The 18,225-nt window shown below is 42.4% G+C and overlaps 1 protein-coding gene across 1 annotated transcript in view; it reads right to left on the reverse strand.

The window, feature by feature from the left end:
- The window catches only part of LOC127031432 (formin-I-like), a 71,161-nt gene that overhangs the window by 18,666 nt on the left and 34,270 nt on the right, over positions 1–18,225 (reverse strand). The window contains exons 5-10 of the mRNA XM_050918197.1: positions 15,884–16,057; positions 13,771–13,919; positions 11,003–11,179; positions 10,008–10,404; positions 7,258–7,420; positions 1,512–1,623 (exon numbers count right to left, since the gene is read on the reverse strand). Of these exons, the coding sequence (XP_050774154.1) occupies positions 1,512–1,623; positions 7,258–7,420; positions 10,008–10,404; positions 11,003–11,179; positions 13,771–13,919; positions 15,884–16,057 (1,172 nt within the window). The remainder of the gene's footprint in view (positions 1–1,511; positions 1,624–7,257; positions 7,421–10,007; positions 10,405–11,002; positions 11,180–13,770; positions 13,920–15,883; positions 16,058–18,225) is intronic.

Raw genomic sequence — 18,225 nt, forward strand, 5'->3', positions numbered from 1 at the left:
GGCCCACAGACTGCATAAACTAGTAACTGAGTTGCACCCAGGTACCAGGAAATCTTTCACCAGAATATCATTGCCTTTAAAAACGTTAATATGACTTTGTTTGTGCCTATGATACAAGGGAGTTATTGAATTTTCTAAATCTTCTTCTACTGCAGGCAGGTTTTTGTACAAACATCTCATTCCAGATATGCAATACTACTGATCTTCCAGTTCTGGTCATCTTCTAAGCATAGATATAATTCCATGCATTTTATAAGTGATGTATGATGTGGTTGTCCAGTGCAGAGTAGATCAGGGTTCCAAAATCACTTTTCAAAGGGCAGATCTAAACCTAGGCTCTAAAGCAGAAGGAGCAGTATTTTAATAACTCTTTAAACACCTGCTTCCTTCACCTCTCCAACAATGTCTTGATCAAATAAGTTGGAGATGTTCTTGATTGGGGAAGAGAAGCAGCTGCTGTCAATTTTTACAGGAGAATTTTACATTTATGGCAAAGGTACCAAACCTCTGGAATAGGCACATACACATCTGTATGTATTATGGGGAAGATTTTCAAAGGCAAAAAAGGGCAGTTAGGCATCCAGGTTCACAAACTATTTAAAGGGATACTACCCAGTTCCTATGCACTGTAAGTGGTTATGTCCTACTTGTGCTTATTTATATCCATAGGGACAGATTTTCAAAGGCACAAATTTAAAAATTACAGAAACTTCATTTTCAGTGTTGGATCAAAAAATCTCTACCCCTAATAAATACTGTGTGTGATGTCCATAACATCCTGTCTGTCCAAAAAAAAGCTTTTATAAGACCTGCCTACCTTGCCCCTCTCCAAACCAGTATTCAAAAGGGAAACAGAATTCTCTTTTCAGAGCAGCAGCTGTGTTAGTCTGTATCTGCAAAAAGGAGTACTTGTGGCACCTTAAAGACTAACAAATTTATTTGAGCATACGCTTTCGTGGGCTACAGCCCACTTCTTTGGATGCATGTCCGAAGAAGTGAGCTGTAGCCCACGAAAGCTTATGCTCAGATAAATTTTTTAGTCTCTAAGGTGCCACAAGTACTCCTGTTCTTTTTGAGAATTCTCTTTGTTTGTCTTTTTCTCAAACAAATAACTGATGGCATACCAAGCTAACATTGTATCAAGATGTAGTGGATTTTCCCCATAAAGATAATGCTGTCACGAACATGGGAAATCCCACTGACCCAATGCATTACCATTTCACTAACATTCCACTACATATAACCACTACACCCAAAATTATGCCTGACTTGCTGTCACTTCCCAAACTCCTGCTTTCCTGAAGCTTGCACTAGCAAGAGCACGGTGGCTGCTGGTTTCTTTGGAGAACAATGGATAGCAGACAATGACATTTATACATGCTCCTCTAATTTTCAATGCAGCAGTCAGGGTACATCAGATGCCTGGGTAAACACTTTCCCTGAATTTCCCTTTATTTGCAGAAAACGAATCTGGTAATAGATATCATAAAGAATTGAATCCAAAAGGTTACCTTCTTAAGGCTGTAATCTGCTCATCTGTAAGTCCACCACCGTCTTCATGTAGAATGTATAATTTTTCTTTCAGCTGGTTTGGTTTTATATGAAAACTTTTCAGAAAAATGTCTAGAGGGAGAATGATTCTTTGATTACTTAGAGATAAATGTACAAGGGAGGGAAACCACTGGAACATTTCACATTCACTTCCCCGATAAAATTAGTTTTCACTTAGCAGCCACTAAAAGTTCAAGTGAAAACCCTGGTCTTTATATTCTCTGCAAGTACAAATAGCGGTAAAGCATCAAAAATCCATATTATTTTTTGTTAGAATGCAGTCATTGCATTAGACAGAACTATCAAGATACTGTCAGCTGAAGGCATACAAGTGCTTACTATTAAATATTCCTGTTGAATTCAGTAGTCAGAGTACACTTTCATTTGTTTGGAATAAAAAACAGCATATAATTTCACATTGATCTTTATTTTATTTCTCCTGGTGCTTTAAACATCAAAGATATTAAACCTATCATTTATTGTTATTTTTTTTAAAGCTCATGAAAGGTACCAATTGATAGCCCTGCAGACTAGTCATCTGTTTATCCGCAAAATAAAGGCAGCAGCAATGCAATCTTCCCCTACACTGCACTTCAACCCTCCCCTGGAAGGGCTACCCCTAAAGGTATGTCTACACTGCAAAAAGTGTGCTCTTAAGTCAGGTTAGCCAAGTCATCTGCAAATAGCATTGAAGACATGGCAACTCAGCTTTGCAGCTAAAGTTCAACACCAGCCTCTACTATAGGCTTTCACTCAAGCTGCTAACCTGAGTTGTCACGTCTTCACTGCTATTTTAACTTGGGTTAGCTAACTTGAGTTAAGAGCACACCTTTTTAGCAATGTAGACATACTCTAAGGGACACAGTTTCCTGGGGTTCCATGCTCTGAATATGGTAGTTTGGGGGTTTTTTTAATAATGTGCTAGAGACAGCCTGGCTCATATTAGAAGCCACAAAAGGGAAATGGGAATAGTCAAACAGGCTTATTTGTCTGTTCCCAAAAATGGTGGGTTAAGATCCCGCATTCTAAGCTAACTACCTGAAAAAAAGGACTGTCAATCTCTCTGTGAATATCAAAGTTCAGCCCCTAAAGGCACAGCCCATAATACCATAACTTGTTTGGTATTGTGTTCTCAGCCTTCAGCGTCATCACCACAGAGCAAAGGGAAAAATACATCTAGAAAGAGACGGAAAAGTGAGAAGCTTAAACATGCTTCTAAATGTTGCTACGGACTTTGGCTCAGATTCTCTGCTGGACTGGAGCTCAACAGAAGCGGGTTGTCAGGAACCACACTTACGGTTCACTGATTCTCTGCCTGGTCCCAACCCAGGTTACAGTAGCTTTGTGGGGGTTGCACCAGCTGGCAATGGACCCCAAGGGACTGTGTGCCAATTGAGAAGAGATGGAATATAGAATGTTCAATCTGTGCCTCCTTCCCCCACACCCTTTTCCGCCCACTGCATTGGTGTCATGGCAGCCTACAAAGGACGAATCAGGATTAGAATATATTCCTGATCCAACTCTCTCTTAAGTAATACTGTTGGCGTGAGACCTGAAATACAAATGGATCAGAACTGTGACATTTTATACACATGCTTGGCCCAAAGTGAATCTGTGGAGACAGGAGAGTAGATGGGAAGAAGAAATGAAATTTTATGCACTGAATGATTTATTCAACAAATTTAGTCTCTTCCTGATCACAAACTGTCCTCAAACGGTTCACGATTTTCTTGAATGTATTCAGACTTTGAAATTAGTCACTGACTAATTTTTGGTCTGCAGACAGGTGAAATTTTCAACTCAAACTTTTTTTTCTGGTGAAAAATGCAGATTCACCAACACCATAACATTTTATGAATTTACTTCATCAAATTGTTTTGGTCAAAAAGAAAAATTTTTAATTCTAAATAAGTTAAACATTTTTGTTTTGACATTTTTACAATAAAACATTTCAGTTCAAAATGACTTTGTTTTGAAATTTCTTTTAACTTTAAAATTTTTCAGACAAAAAATTCTCAAAATTGAAACAATGATTTTTTTCAGTTGCCGACGAACCAAAAAAATCCATTATTTGCCTAACTCTGGTCAGGAGCACTCCAATGTAAGAATTTAACAGCTAAAATTCAAGCAGCTGTATGCTGGTTAGCCACAGAGGTCACATGGGCTTGCTTCAGTTTCTAGAACTCTTAGAATCAGGTTGCTGGTGCAAATATTTGTGGTCTGAGTTTAGAACTGGCTTTCTACTAATATTCTCTAATAGGTGCTTAAAATTAATTGTCCATAAACATTGGTGCCATTGAACTTATTTTCTAGAATAATCAGTGAAATCTGACACAAAAAGGATGGACACAAAGGTGAACTGAATTGAGTTGTTTATTCAAGGGAATGTCCACAATTTTTTTTAGGTGTCCCCCTAACTTTCATAGTATTTGAGCCCAAATCTCCACTCTACTTCTCCTTCCCTAACTCTATGTCACCATCAGAAACTTTTACAGTTCCTTCAAAATTAAATTTATTACCAACAGCTCCTCGGAATAATATTTTGCTCCCCTTACAGAGCTTTCCATTTACAGATCTCAAAGCATTTCCAAAGTCAGTTAAAGGATCATGCCTCAGTTGCACATGGGAAAATTGAGCCTCAGAAAGGTGAAGTGGCAAGCCCAAGGTCACCCAGCACAGTCTGGTTTTCCAACTCCTACACCAGTAATTTATCCATTAGATGAGACCACACATTTTCCCATTAGCATAAACTTTTCATTGTGGCCCTAGATCAGTGGTTCTCAACCTTTCCAGACTACTGTACCCCTTTCAGCAGTCTGATTTGCCGTGCATAAGCCAAGTTTCACCTCACTTAAAAATTTGGGCTTTGGCTTCAGCCTCATGCAGCAGGGCTCAGGCTTCAGCTTTCTCCCTGGGGTTCCAGAAGGTCTAACACGGCCCTGGTGACCCCATTAAATGAACTTGCCCTCGGTTTGAGAACTGCTGATATAGTACATAGAACAGTATAAGCAAATCGTTGTCTATATCAAATTTTAGTTTGCGCTGAGTTCACTAGTGCTTTCTTGGTAGCCTGTTGTAGAACCAGGCAAATATCTAGATGAGTTGATGTACCCCCTGGAAGATCTCTGCATACCCCCAGGGATACATGTACCCCTTGTGGAGAACCACTGCTCTTGATGTCCACTTCCCTGGCTGATTGACAGTACTGCTCTTGTCTCTGTCACATTGAGACACATAAGCAGGTTCTAGAGCAGTTTATTTCTTCTACAGGAAATAATGAAATAGTTAAAAATAAATTAAATAATGTAAACTATATTAGGCTATAATTCTAGCTATATTTTAAGCTATATTGTGTGCTTTATTATTCTTTTTTCCTCTTCCAATTCCTTTCCAACTCTCTTTGCTTTGAAAAACACGCAAATTTTTAAGAAATTATAACCTAACGACTTTTTGAGACTCATCTTGTTATTCATTAATTTATTTGAGAACTGTGGTTGCCAGCACTTACTGTGGGATTAATCTAGCTTCCTTTTTAGAATTAATTTAACTTGTGATCAAAGTTTGATCAGCTTGCAAGAGAAATCAAAATAGTCTCTGAAAAACAATTATTCTTGATCCTTTTACAACTATCCTTCCTCATTAAAGTAATTGAAAGAGTTTCCCATCATCTTACTAGTCAGGCCAAGTTAACCCATTGATCTGTTTCATTAGCTGTGAGAGTTCATTCCAGTTTAGGTCTTCCGCAGAGCCAATGAGTAGTGCCCCAGATACAAGGAGGAAGGCTCTAATTGATGATCTGTCATTCAAACTGGAATCTTACATTAATAGTCTGAACTACCTGTGCCTGCATGGATAAAAAGCCAGTACTCTCCCTGCAGGGGTCTGTAAATAATCCAAAGCAGTGGTGGGCAACCTTCAGCACATCAGGGTAATCCGCTGGTGGGCCACCAGACCATTTGTTTACATTTACACGGCTGCCTGCAGTTCCCAGTGGCCGCAGTTCACTGTTCCCGGCCAATGGGAGCAGCTGGAAGAGGTGGCCAGGCCCATGCCGCTTCCCGCAGCTCCCACTGGCCAGGAACGATGAACCACGGCCACTGGGAACTGTGGGCAGCCATGTAAATCTAAACACAGGGGTGGCTCCAGGCCCCAGCACGCCAAGTGCATGCTTGAGGCGGCAAGCCGCGAGGGGCACTCTGCCGGTGCTGCGAGGACGGCAGGCAGGCTGCCCTCAGCGGCTTGCCTGCGGAGGGTCCGCTGGTCCCGTGGCTTAGGCGGACCTCCCGCAGGTGTGACTGCGGGAGGTTGTCCGAAGCCGCAGGACCAGCAGACCATCCGCAGGCAAGCCGCAGAAGGCAGCCTGCCTGCCGTGCTTGGGGCGGCAAAATTCCTAGAGACCCCCATCTAAACAAATGGTCTGGCGGCCAGCCAGTGGATTACCCTGATGGGCCGCGTGCGGCCCGCAAGCTGCAGGTTGCCCACTACTGATCCAAAGGGTGGATGAACTAGATTACTCCAGCTCTTTGTGTGTCAGTGTTTTAAATTCAACAAAAGAAAGACATTGTACATTTAGTGCACTTGGCACATCTGAACAGCATGTGTATATTTTATTAGAAATTTAGAGGAAGTTATGAACAATTTCTGCTTCTCTGAGGCTAGTTATGGAGGCAGCTCCACAAATTGGCACCTGTGCCACCCTGACTATGAGTTGCATTCTCAGATTTCCAAAGCACTCAGAATATTAACTGTACCACTGTTTTCCTGATACACTGTACCTCACTCTATCCCCACCACCCCGTACCAGTGACAGGTGCCATTAGCCTCATGCAAAGCTCTTCAAAGTCAATGGGAGTCCCACCACTGACTCCACTGGGTTTGCATCAGGCCCATATGCCCATCTTCTGTGACATCATGGGATGAGATGCAATATAGCCACCAAGCACAAAAGAGGAGTACAGCGGTACCATACAGATATATATTCACCTCTTAGAGAGAGCCAGGTTCTAAAAGTAAAAGGTCAGTAAACAGCAACTGAGCTTGCTTTGTGACTTTTAAAGCTAGTTTTTGTGGCCATGGAGGACCCTCCTGAAATAAGATCAAAACCTCAGCAAGCAGGGAGACTCCTGGAATAGGAGCATAGAAAAGAGAGCGGGAAAAGCCTTGTATCATCTAGTCCATCTCCCTGTCAAAGTAGGACCATGCTCCTCAGGGCCTGCTCACATGTTTTGTCTAGTCTAGATTTCAGTGTCCAAAGCATGAGGCTTAAAATTGTTTCCTTTGGGAAAATAATCTACAGCCTAATAGATATCACTGCTAGGAAGCTTTTCCTGATATTCAGCCTACATTTCCCCTTTTCTCAGTTTCATCCCACTGCTGCTAATTATACCTCAGCACCCTAAATAATTCTCCTCTCATTTTGGTGCTTGTGCCCTTCACATATTTGTAAACAGTGCCCTTGTCCTCCTTCCCAAAGCATCTTTTGGGGTAGGGGGTAGGAGGAGGGGCACACATACACATACACACACAATCTTTAGGAGTCAAATGTAGAGAATTGGGCCATGCAGTCCTAAAATCTCTATTTAGATATTTACATGTGAACCTACCTGATTTACACATGACATTGTGGTAACCGTAAATACAAGCTGCAGGCAGGCTTTGCCTTAGGAATGCAGAATATGTGCACACAGTTCATATTATTACACTTACTGAAGGTATGTGCAATTTTTTGATTTAACATAATATGCCGATTCACTGAAGGTTCGTTGCCTGAAAATATCACCATGTCCTGGATATGAAACTGGTCGTAGATTCTAGATTCATCTATTTTTTTCTTATGTTGGCTACATGATGCCCAGATTGATTTCTGAATCTAAAAATACAGGAGCAACAAGATAAATTTAAGTCACAGTAACATTATCACAAAGTTTCCATGCAAACAGGTTCTTTAAATTACTGTTGTTCTTACAGTGGCAGACCCATCATTTGAAACGACAAAACCAGAAAACAACAGGAGTACCAGCTACATGGAAATATGAAATCACTCTGTGTGCGCCAGGGCATAGCTGCAAACAATCCTCACGTGTGGTAAGTGGTCATAATGTACCCTCCTATGGGAAGGTATGCGTTGAACCTTGCAGAGTTTCTGATACATCCTCCCTTTCGCAGGAGACCTCCCTGAAGGTGTTGCAAGTATGCAGCTGAAGCTAGATGCTACGTAGACAACCACAAGGTTCCCAGAGCAGTGTTCTACAGAGAACAGCTGTTCCCAAGTTCCACTTTTCACCTAAGGTATGTTACCCCCAACTGCATGGCATGTACTGTGCTCTCTCACTCTCTCCCACTCACCCCCTTCCCACACCCATGCACAGATCTGTTTTCGCTCACCTCCTACTATGTTGCTGGAAAGCACAGCACAAGACTCCAAGTTGGGAGACTGTAGGTCAAAAGTCATACATGTTTCCAGGGTTTGGGGGGGCCACTAAGACCAAAGGAGCTAGCTCAGAATGGATGAGTTGGCACAGGTAAGGGCAAGGCCCGGTGTTTCCGCTTGAAGTGGAAGTACAGTGCCAACAATGCTGCAGGAGCATTCTCTGTGTAGCTGCTGGCTTGCTGGATGCAGGAAATTCTGGGCATCTCACAGGAAAGCCTGTTCTCATCTAGTGAGCTTCAGGACGTTGGCTACAAGCCAAACAGGCAGAGTCAGATATAGAAAATGGACAGAGTAACCAGGCTTGATCTGCCCAATGCTCCGTGCATAGTTTTCCTCAAGAAGGAAATAGGACTAGCAAGTGGAAGGAAAACCATCATGTATTATCAGGTGCAGCCTTAGGCATAGACTATGTGGTAGCGTAGGGCATCCCATCTAAGGAAGTGTCTGACGAGTACTAATACTGCTGTTATCACTCAGCAGCAGACTAGTCCTAAACTGCTTTTCTCCAGATATGAAGTTTAATTCCCACCAATAACTCCCTCCTTTCATTTCTGGAATAGGTGGCTTGATAGGTCTCTTCCCCATCTGTTATTTCTAGGTGCAGCTGGCACTCTGATGGGCCCCAGAATATTGAGTGCAGCACTGCTTTCTCTGAAGCACCTGTGTCACTCAGGCAGAGGATTCTGGAGAATCCTCCATACTGGAGAATTCAAGGCAACCATCAGTGGCTCTGGCTGGAGGAAGTGACAGACACAGAAGATCAGGTGGGCTGAAAGATGCCATTAAGGATGTGCATGGGATGGGCAAATCCCATCTTTGACAGATATGGCAATCACCGGCCATATCCTTGGGAGACCTTATTGAATTCACTTTAAGTATATTTGGGGGCCATTGTATTAAATGAAGTTTATGTATTATTGTGGGACAGGACTTTATGTAACCTCGAGAGAGGGGAGGCATGACAGATGTGAGACCTGGGGGTTCAAGGGACTATATTGACCAGTGTGTCAGACAAGAAAGGACTTTTGGAACAGAAAGTGTTAAGAGATTTTGCAGGGGAATATCTGGAGGGAGGTGAATGCAAATTCCCCCTCTACAGTTATGCGAAAACCCAGCCATTTGAAACTATGCCCTGAGGAGTGCATAGTCATTGTCTGCTGATATCCTGTTATGTGAGGCCAAGATCAAAACCCCAAGCTGTATAACAGGAAAACATAGCTGTTCAGCTTCTGAACCTGAGACAGCTATGAACTTGAAACCACAGGGAAAACCCAGTTGTGGGTTTTAAAGAACTGACATTTACCACAGCCTAAGGCTGGAGTTGGGGTGACCTCTGGTATGCTTTTTAGCATGCATGTTGGTTATTTTGTTGTTTTTAATACATTCTCTCTGTAATGCAGGCAATTACACTGTTCTTAACTCTGAAGAGAAACCAAATCACAGATACTGGCTAAGAATATCACAATGTAGGCAAGGAACTGGGCAGCTTTTATAAAAACCCAGTCCAGGGGGAAAGAGATGCAGGTCTCTGCCCAAGAAAGGTGATGGCTGAGGAGCTGGGAGCCTAGAGTTGGTGCTCTCAAGGGACCGTGAAGAAGTAATACAGGTGCAGTTGCCCTGAACTGCGACAAGATCTTCAGCTAATGTGCCTGTGGATTTTGCCTATTCTCAACATTTAAGAAAAAAACTGGCATGAGAACATTGTCAGGTTCATTCCTTGATAATTGTTAAATACATTAACATATAGATTTTCAACCAAGTGTACAACTGCCTGTGCAAAATGTGCATGTACAACTTCACAACCTATGTGAATGAATATTTGCTGCAATCCTACTTGCAAACTGGGTAACTGCACATGCAATTAGGTAACCAGGTTCTTTCATGGAACAATTACTCCACTTGCATGGATAATTACTGCAGTAGTACATGCAACATAGTTGCATGTCCTGTCATTTTTTAAAAAAATATTTCCGCTTCCCACTCCAGCTACTTGATCATAATGATGAGCAGTTACTTTTATCCTGACCTTGTCTTGAGGAACAACATCCCAGTGAAAAGCTTTTGTTCTTTTCGATGCTGGAGAGGGGCGGGAGGGCGGAGGGAAAGAAGGTGGTGGTGGCACCACTGCCTGAACTCTGGAAAGCGGAAATGATGATCCTGGGGTTGTTTGCTCTGTGAAGGGGGTTGATCGGGAGGGTGCTTCGGAACCCACAGCAAGACAGTGAGCTCCTTCTGCCCGCTTATTTGGAGAGATGATGAGTTTTTCATATACAGCCTCTGAGGTGCCTTCTCCAAAGCCATCCTGAGGTTCTGAGTGCTTCTTCCACAGCATGCAATACCTGTCTATAAGCGATACCCATTCATTTTGGAGCTTGCTAATGTCCTCTGCTCTGTTATTCTGGACAGTAAAGGGTATTCGAAACCTAAAATTTAAGAAAGCCATTATATAAACCCAAGAAAGTGTAAATAACATGCTGACTAGCACAACCACAAGTATTTCTGATTTAAGCAGAATGGTGCTAGACAGCTTTACTTGTCAAAGGAGACCAGCGCTGCTGACTCTGACCTTTTCAGTCAGAGTTAATTGCTTAGGTTTCTAAAGTTAGAGAGCTGAAGCTTTGCCATATATTGACTCTATGGTACAGTTTCCTCATAATTCCTCTTCTCCTCATGGGGTAAGATGAACAATCTCCTCAGTATTGCCTTTGTGCTTAGTGTACAAACTATTCAGAAACTATTTACAACTAAGATAGCCATTGAAGGATAAATCCCTCCATGGCCTCTAAAGTGACGACTAGACAGTCTTTGTTACCCAGGTTTAAATGTAGGCATTTGACTTCATTCTGTGGTACTTTGAGACCCACTTATGCAGCTCAGTTACCCAATCATTTATCCATGTGATTTTGACAGCCTGATTTTTCTTGCTGCTATATCCTACTTTTGGACACCTAGGGACATGGTTATTCAACCTTATTTTTAATTGCCCTGTTTATCAAATTATTAATTACTAGATATACTTACAAGTAATTGTGTTCCTTGGTCTGGACGGAGAAAGTATCATATCCATTCTCTTTAATGATGCTCACATTTCCATCTGACAAATTAATTGTCTTTGCTACAGGGTCTGCATTCTTGTTCTCTCCATTGTTGCCAATGCAAGATAAACTCAGTTCTCCTTCACTTAGCTGCACGAAATATCTCAAGGACAAAGGAACAGAGATATCAGCACAGTTCTCGCTTAACCGCTATCACCATTAGCCTTGCCTTCTGCTTTAAACAGCAGAAGATACATTTATTTATCAAAAAGTCTTCATACTCCCATTTCACCTTTCATCCAAGGATCACAAAACATTTCACCAACGTTAAATAATTAAGCTTAACACCACACCCATAAGGTAGTCTGTACATAGTGTGACAGTCCTTGGGAGCTTACAATCTAAATTGACAAGAGAAGGGGAAGCAGCCACAGATGTGAAGAAATGTGCCCAAGGTCACACAGCAGGTCAGTAATAGAGCTAGGTTTACAACCCAGGTCTCCTGACTCCCAGTTCAATGCCCTAACCACAAGACTACACTGCCTTCTCTGCCTTTAATTTCAGTGAAGTGTTGTCCTTCTTCTATATCGTTTAACTTGCATTCACTCATGTATTTTCTCTTCCTCCACATTGCAGAGGAGATAGTTCTTAAGTCAGGGAAAGGAGAGGTGGGTCAGAAACGTGGCTAGTATTTAGAGTTGAGGAATTTGAGCCTTATGTTATTATTTAATACTTACATTACAGTAGAACCCAGAGGCCAAGAATCTCAAAACTCCATTGTGCTAGGTGCTGTACTAATGTATAGTAAATTATAGCCCTTGTCACAAAGAGTTTACAATCTAAAAGATTAGAGACAGTAGGGAGATGAAAGAAATAAGCAGTTGGGGCTGAGTGGAGGGAAGATGGCATAACAGAAATAGTAGGATGTGCACAGTTCTTAGCCCTTTAGTCAAGCTTCCTGGGTTTTGCTCCTGGATCTGTCATTGGTTCACTGTAATATCATGAAAGGCATTCACCTCCCTTGCCTCAGTTTGCCCATGTATTAGATGGGGGTAATAAAGACTACCTTATGGCCGTGGTGTTAGGCTTAATTATTTAACGTTGGTGTTTAAACATCTAGTCTGATCTCCTGCACAACGCAGGCCACAGAACCTCACCCACCCACTCCTGTAATAGACCCACAACCTCTGGCTGAGTTACTGAAGTCCTCATATCATGATTTAAAGACTTCAATTTGTAGAGAAAGTGACCCAGGCCCCATGCTGCAGAGTAAGGCGAAAAACCCCCAGAGTCTCTGCCAATCTGACCCAGGGGAAAATCCTTTCCAAAACCCAAATATGGTGATCAGTTAGACTTTGAGCATGTGGGCAAGACCCACCAGCCAGACATCTGGGAAAGAATTCTCTGTAGTAACTCAGAGTCCTCCCCATCTACTGTCCCATCACTGGCCGTAGAGTATAATTTAAAGAAGTTTAGTTACTATGGAAGAAGAAAACATAAAACATTAAATGTAAGTTATAGCTATGCCTACATGCTGAGTCAAAGTGATAAGAATTATTTAATGGAGCTGGCAATTATATTGATCGCTCCTTCCTTTAGAATGGGGACTTATGGCTTAATAGGATCTCCGGGTGTCTCCACCATTATTTACTTTTCCAAAAAAAGAAAGAGAATTAATATAATGTCGGAAGCAACCAAGGCTTTGCTTTGCAAGATAAATAAAACTCAATTTTTGTTTGTTAGCAAACCTGTTAAATGTAGCAGGGTAGCAAATCCTAAGATGCTCTTGAGGATACTGTTTACAAGACATACAGTGGTAACCTTTTAAAAATAATTAAAATCATTTCCTTGGAACTCTGAATTCTTTTGAGGTAATTGCTATGTGCAGATAATTACCATGTTAAATGTTTTTTCTCTTTCTTTCTTGCATTATGAGGGGTCCCCATAGGCCTCTTCTGTGCCTCCCCCCCCCCCAAAAAAAAATAAAAAATCTTTTGACAGGATGACCTGGCATAACAGAATAAACTGAAGAGGCATTTAAAGCCTTCACTGAGAGGGTCCTAGTTCAATAATAGCTCAAGGGGTAACAAAAAGTCATTGTTACCAGCAGATGGCTATTTAGTAGCCTGTGTAAGTTGGAGGTTCAGTCTAAGTCCTAGCACATTATTATTCATAGCTTTAAAGTTATCTTTAAAGTTTTAGGGCAGTGGCTGGTCATCTCTACATGAAGCCAAGAGGAGAACAGAGAATGACTTATTGGCTGCAGAACAGCCATTTGTTCAGTGAGAGAAAACTGTCCTCTAGTAGAGAACTTACGGTGTACACTTACCTTCTTTAGCTGCTTTGACAGAAGTTTTACTTCTTTTCATTAGTGGTTGAAAATGGAGGGGTTAGGAAGGTAAAAAGAAAAAAAGGTGAAGATGAAAGAGAAGGAAATTCTCCAGGCTCACCTATTAAAATCACTTTATTATTTATTTGTATTGCAGAGCATCTAGAAGCCTCAGTCATGCACCCGGATGCAACTGTGCTAGGTGCTATTGCAAGCCTACTAACAATACTTACCTTATATGTTCTTCATTTCAGATAGACTGATTCACTAAATTTGAATCCAAAAAGTGAACCAAAACAACATTTCTTGATCCACAAGTTAAAATCCTAGTGTTAGATAATTATTCGAGCTTGTGAAAGATCCACCCCCTTACTGCAACTGGGAGATAGAAATTATTGCTACAATAAGAAAAAGATATTTCATACTTCACCCATTTAATAGATGCAAAACTGTCTTGCTGCAGATCCAGTAGTCCTTCATGTATCACATCATCTTTGGCAGGTCTTCCAGAGCAGGACACTGCAGGTCTCCTGTATGAATTACTGCGAGTAACTTTGTTCACCAGGTGTGATATCTGTATAAATGACAGTAGCTAGTGTATGTTTTACATACCAGCACTCTTGCAGCCTATGTTAATGGGTTGGATTTTTTTTAAACATATCCATGAATAAAATGGACATCTGAAGAGGCAGATTAATTTCATCTTACATAAACTAAGTGATGTAGCTCAATGCAAATTTGCTGGTATGCCTCTACTCCTAAACATGTAGATGTGTGAGCATGGTATATCCTCCTCCTAAAAAGGCTTATTGTCAAACACAGATCTCTCTGTTACTGTTCTCATATTGTTTCCTTACTTAATGTACAATTAGAGTTTCTGCAAATCTCCAAGCACTCAGTTAATACACAGGTAACATTTGTCTGGTTTGAGGTCTCATTCCAAACTCTAGACTCGGAGCGGCTTCATTGACAGCTTTGTGACCCATTTCAGTTGAACCCAGGTCTAGTCTCAAATGAACCTGGACAGAAAAATGAGCAAATCTAAACTAGTATATGGTTTTGTTTGGAAAACCTGCAAACTCTCAAAAGCTTTGCAAGGTTCCAATTAGAGATGGGCCCAAGCGAAAACCCAAGAGCCAAAATCCCTCCACATTTTGGGAGAGTTCAGAATCAGATCTGAACTCTGTAGCTGGCTCCACTTCTACATCTGGCTGAATCAGAACACCCATGGGCATTGTGAAAGTTTGAATCCTAACCCAAACTTTGCAGGTGGCTTTAATGCCTCCCATATAATGGGCTGAATCAAATCTCCAGACCTGAGCATCCCTGACCTTATGGAGAGTTTGCTTCAGTCCAGATCTATCTAGACTCAGTGTGAAATTTAGGATTTATCTGAACCTGAAACTTAAAGGGAAACTCACAAGTTGCAAGCCTCCAAACCAAAGAAGGGTTCGCATGAGTCCTTGCAATGTTAAACTACAGAGTTACTGCAAGCTCCAGTAACTGTATCCAAGCTGGTTTTCAATTATGTTCTGTCCCCACTACTTTTAGCTCCTGCCACTCACTGTATTTTACTGGAGAAAGACTGAAACCTCTAGCTCTTTCTGCAACCCGAGGATGGCCTCAGCTCATTTTTCTCATAAATATCTACATATTTTTTTTCTCATATAAAGATAAAACAGCGGCCTGGAGAAGTTTAGGCTTGAGTCTGAGTTCAAGTACAAGTAATGGGAAAGAAGTGAATTGGTTTGTTTAAATAGTCTCCCGACCCAACCACATGCCAGCTAAAATTAGAGAAATGAATCCATCTTCTTTGTGCTGGACCTCCGATCACAAAGCTGGACATGTTTCTTTAACACTAGAGTGAGTTACAGAAGAACTCCTCAGATCACATTCTGCTTTCATTTATGGTATGCTTTCCCCACTCTAAGAGCAGCCATTTACTTAGTGACTTTTGATTTGGATTAATGAAAATAACACAACAGGGAAATAAGAAATGTGATGTCTCCCTGAGAGAGCAAAGTGTGTCTTCTTGCTCACATGCTGCACAAACAAAATGGCAGCTGCTCCTACAGACAGACAGCTCCATAGTCATTTAAAGATGCAGCACACAAAAGCGAAATATGTAACAGCTACATGACTACATATGCCACATGCCCCTGACTTAAAGGAGGCTGACTAAGAACACAACTGTACAACTGAGGGAATGTCTCATCCATTGACTCGGTGGAAAATTGTACCTACTAGTTAGCTCTCACCATGAGGGACTCTCTCTCTTCAGAGTTAAAGGGTTCCCCTTTCCAATGGGCCACCTTACAGGTCTGTCTGAAAATAGAAGCATTTGATGCTGAATTCTGCCCTACACTTACATTCCTATGTCCCATGTAAACCCAGTACAATCACTAAGGTGTAAATCAGGTGAAAGTCTGTTAAAAAAATATATTAAGTATACATCAAACTCTCCATTTGCACAACACATAGCATATCTTAATATTAAATTGACGAAAATAAATAAGTTATTACTGCAGATTAACCTACTTTTCTTTTATCTTCAAGAGACATTGCTTCCAGCTCATAATCCGCACGCCCATGAAATGCAATGCTGAAGCGCCTCCCTTCACTGTCTTCATAGGATTTAACTTGTGAAAATGGGAACTGTTTCTTGATGATCCCTTTCTCAATGTTAAAAATGGTCTCTGTGTTAAAATCAATCTGGAAGAGAAAGATCTTTCTCATTTGATTTCATTCCTTCCCTTCATTAACAAGGAAGGGCCCATCACCAATATTAACATGAAATATTTTGGTTCCTGGCTAAAGGGCCAACTCAGAAAACGTATCTGTTCTGTTGACAATTAGAATTAAGAACAAACTTTTTCTTATCCAACCACTGTCTTGTATTTACTGTAGTTACCAAAGAAATATATATTTACTGCATCTGCATTTTCCTTATCTCTTTGATAAATATACATCAATTCATCATTCTGAAGCATTTTTTCTTTGAAATAAACCAGTGCAAGAACTAGTTCTACAGCAGCAACACAGGCTAGTGGAATAATCTTCTCACTGGAGCATTAATTACTGGCAAAGAACAGGCTGATGCCTCTAGCTAGGTGTCAAAGTTGATTGGCAATCACCAGTCAAGTGGCCATTCTTTAGCAATGGAGGGGAGCAAAAACAGATTGATCTGCATTTTAACAAACAACATCATGGAACTTCTATCACCATGAGGCTCCATGTCTCTGTCCTCAGAGTGGGAACAAACTTTATTTACGGGTAACGCTCAGGAAAATACATTTCGAAGGGTGACTGTTCTATAAAAGTGAGGGGCAAAAAACACCCCAGATATACTCTCTCACACACACACACACACACACACTTTCTCTTTCACCTAAGACGACAAAGGAACCTGCCTTTTGGCCTTTGAGGGCAGATCCTTACTTGAGAATTTGGTCAGCTATATTGCTGAGAATATGTGGCACTAATTTTACCTTGATCCAAGTCTTGTTTATTAAGTTTTAGTTACTAGGAAACATTTTCATCTTATTTCTCTTGTAACCATTTCTTACTTTAATACCTTATACGTGTACTCATTTAAAACCCACCTCTTTGTAGTTAAATACATTTGTTTTATTCTTTAATCAGAAACTAATCTACTAATACAATAGTAAAGTGTTGTACATTGACCCCTTACAGGGACAACGGACTTCTAATATTGGAACCACCCAGGAGAGGGCTGCATGGTACAGAACTCACATTTTGGGGGAAACTCAGGACTGGATATATGTTGGGGTTGCCTGGCAAGCAGTAACCAAGGCTGCTGGAAGCCAGAGTGTTGCTGGTGTGTTGCTGACAGACTGCTGGATTCAGTGTCACTGAACCAGAACTGCAGCTATACACAGGCCTTGTCTACACTACAAAGTTGCAGCGCTGGTGAGGGGGTTACAGCGCTGCAACTTAGGATGTGTACACACCTGCAGGGCATTACCAGCGCTGCAACTCCCTGTTTGCAGCGCTGGCCGTACACCCGGTCGTGCCTCGGGTGTAGAGGATCCAGCGCTGGATCACCAGCGCTGGTCATCAGGTGCAGACACTCACCAGCGTTTTTGTTGACCTCCGTGGAATAAGCAGGTATCCCTGCGGTGTGCTCTGGCGTTCCCCGACCCCCCCTCCAAGCAGGTCTCCTTCCCCGCGGTTTGCTCTGGCATTCCCCGACCCCACTTCCAAGCAGGTCTCCTTCCCCGCAGTTTGCTCTGGCGTTCCCCGACCCCCCCTCCAAGCAGGTCTCCTTCCCCGCGGTGTGCTCTGGCGTTCCCCGACCCCCCCTCCAAGCAGGTATCCAGCCCCGCGGTGTGCTCTGGCGTTCCCTGACCCCCCCTCCAAGCAGGTCTCCTTCCCTGTGGTGTGCTCTGGCGTTCCCCGACCCCCCCTCCAAGCAGGTATCCAGCCCCGCGGTGTGCTCTGGCGTTCCCCGACCCCCCCCCTCCAAGCAGGTATCCAGCCCCGCGGTGTGCTCTGGCGTTCCCTGACCCCCCCTCCAAGCAGGTCTCCTTCCCCGCGGTGTGCTCTGGCGTTCCCCGAACCCCCCTCCAAGCAGGTCTCCTTCCCCGCGGTGTGCTCTGGCATTCCCCGACCCCCCCCTCCAAGCAGGTATCCAGTCCCGCGGTGTGCTCTGGCATTCCCTGACCCCCCCTCCAAGCAGCTCTCCTTCCTCGCCGTTTGCTCTGGCGTTCCCCGACCCCCCCTCCAAGCAGGTCTCCTTCCCCGCGGTGTGCAACAGCACTGCAGCGTGTCCACATCTAACACCACTTGCAGCGCTGGTTGCTGTAAGTGTGGCCACTCTGCAGCGCTGGCCCTATACAGCTGTACTAATACTGCTGTAA

This window comes from Gopherus flavomarginatus, chromosome 11, assembly GCF_025201925.1.
Source record: "Gopherus flavomarginatus isolate rGopFla2 chromosome 11, rGopFla2.mat.asm, whole genome shotgun sequence".
Lineage (NCBI taxonomy): Eukaryota > Metazoa > Chordata > Testudines > Testudinidae > Gopherus > Gopherus flavomarginatus.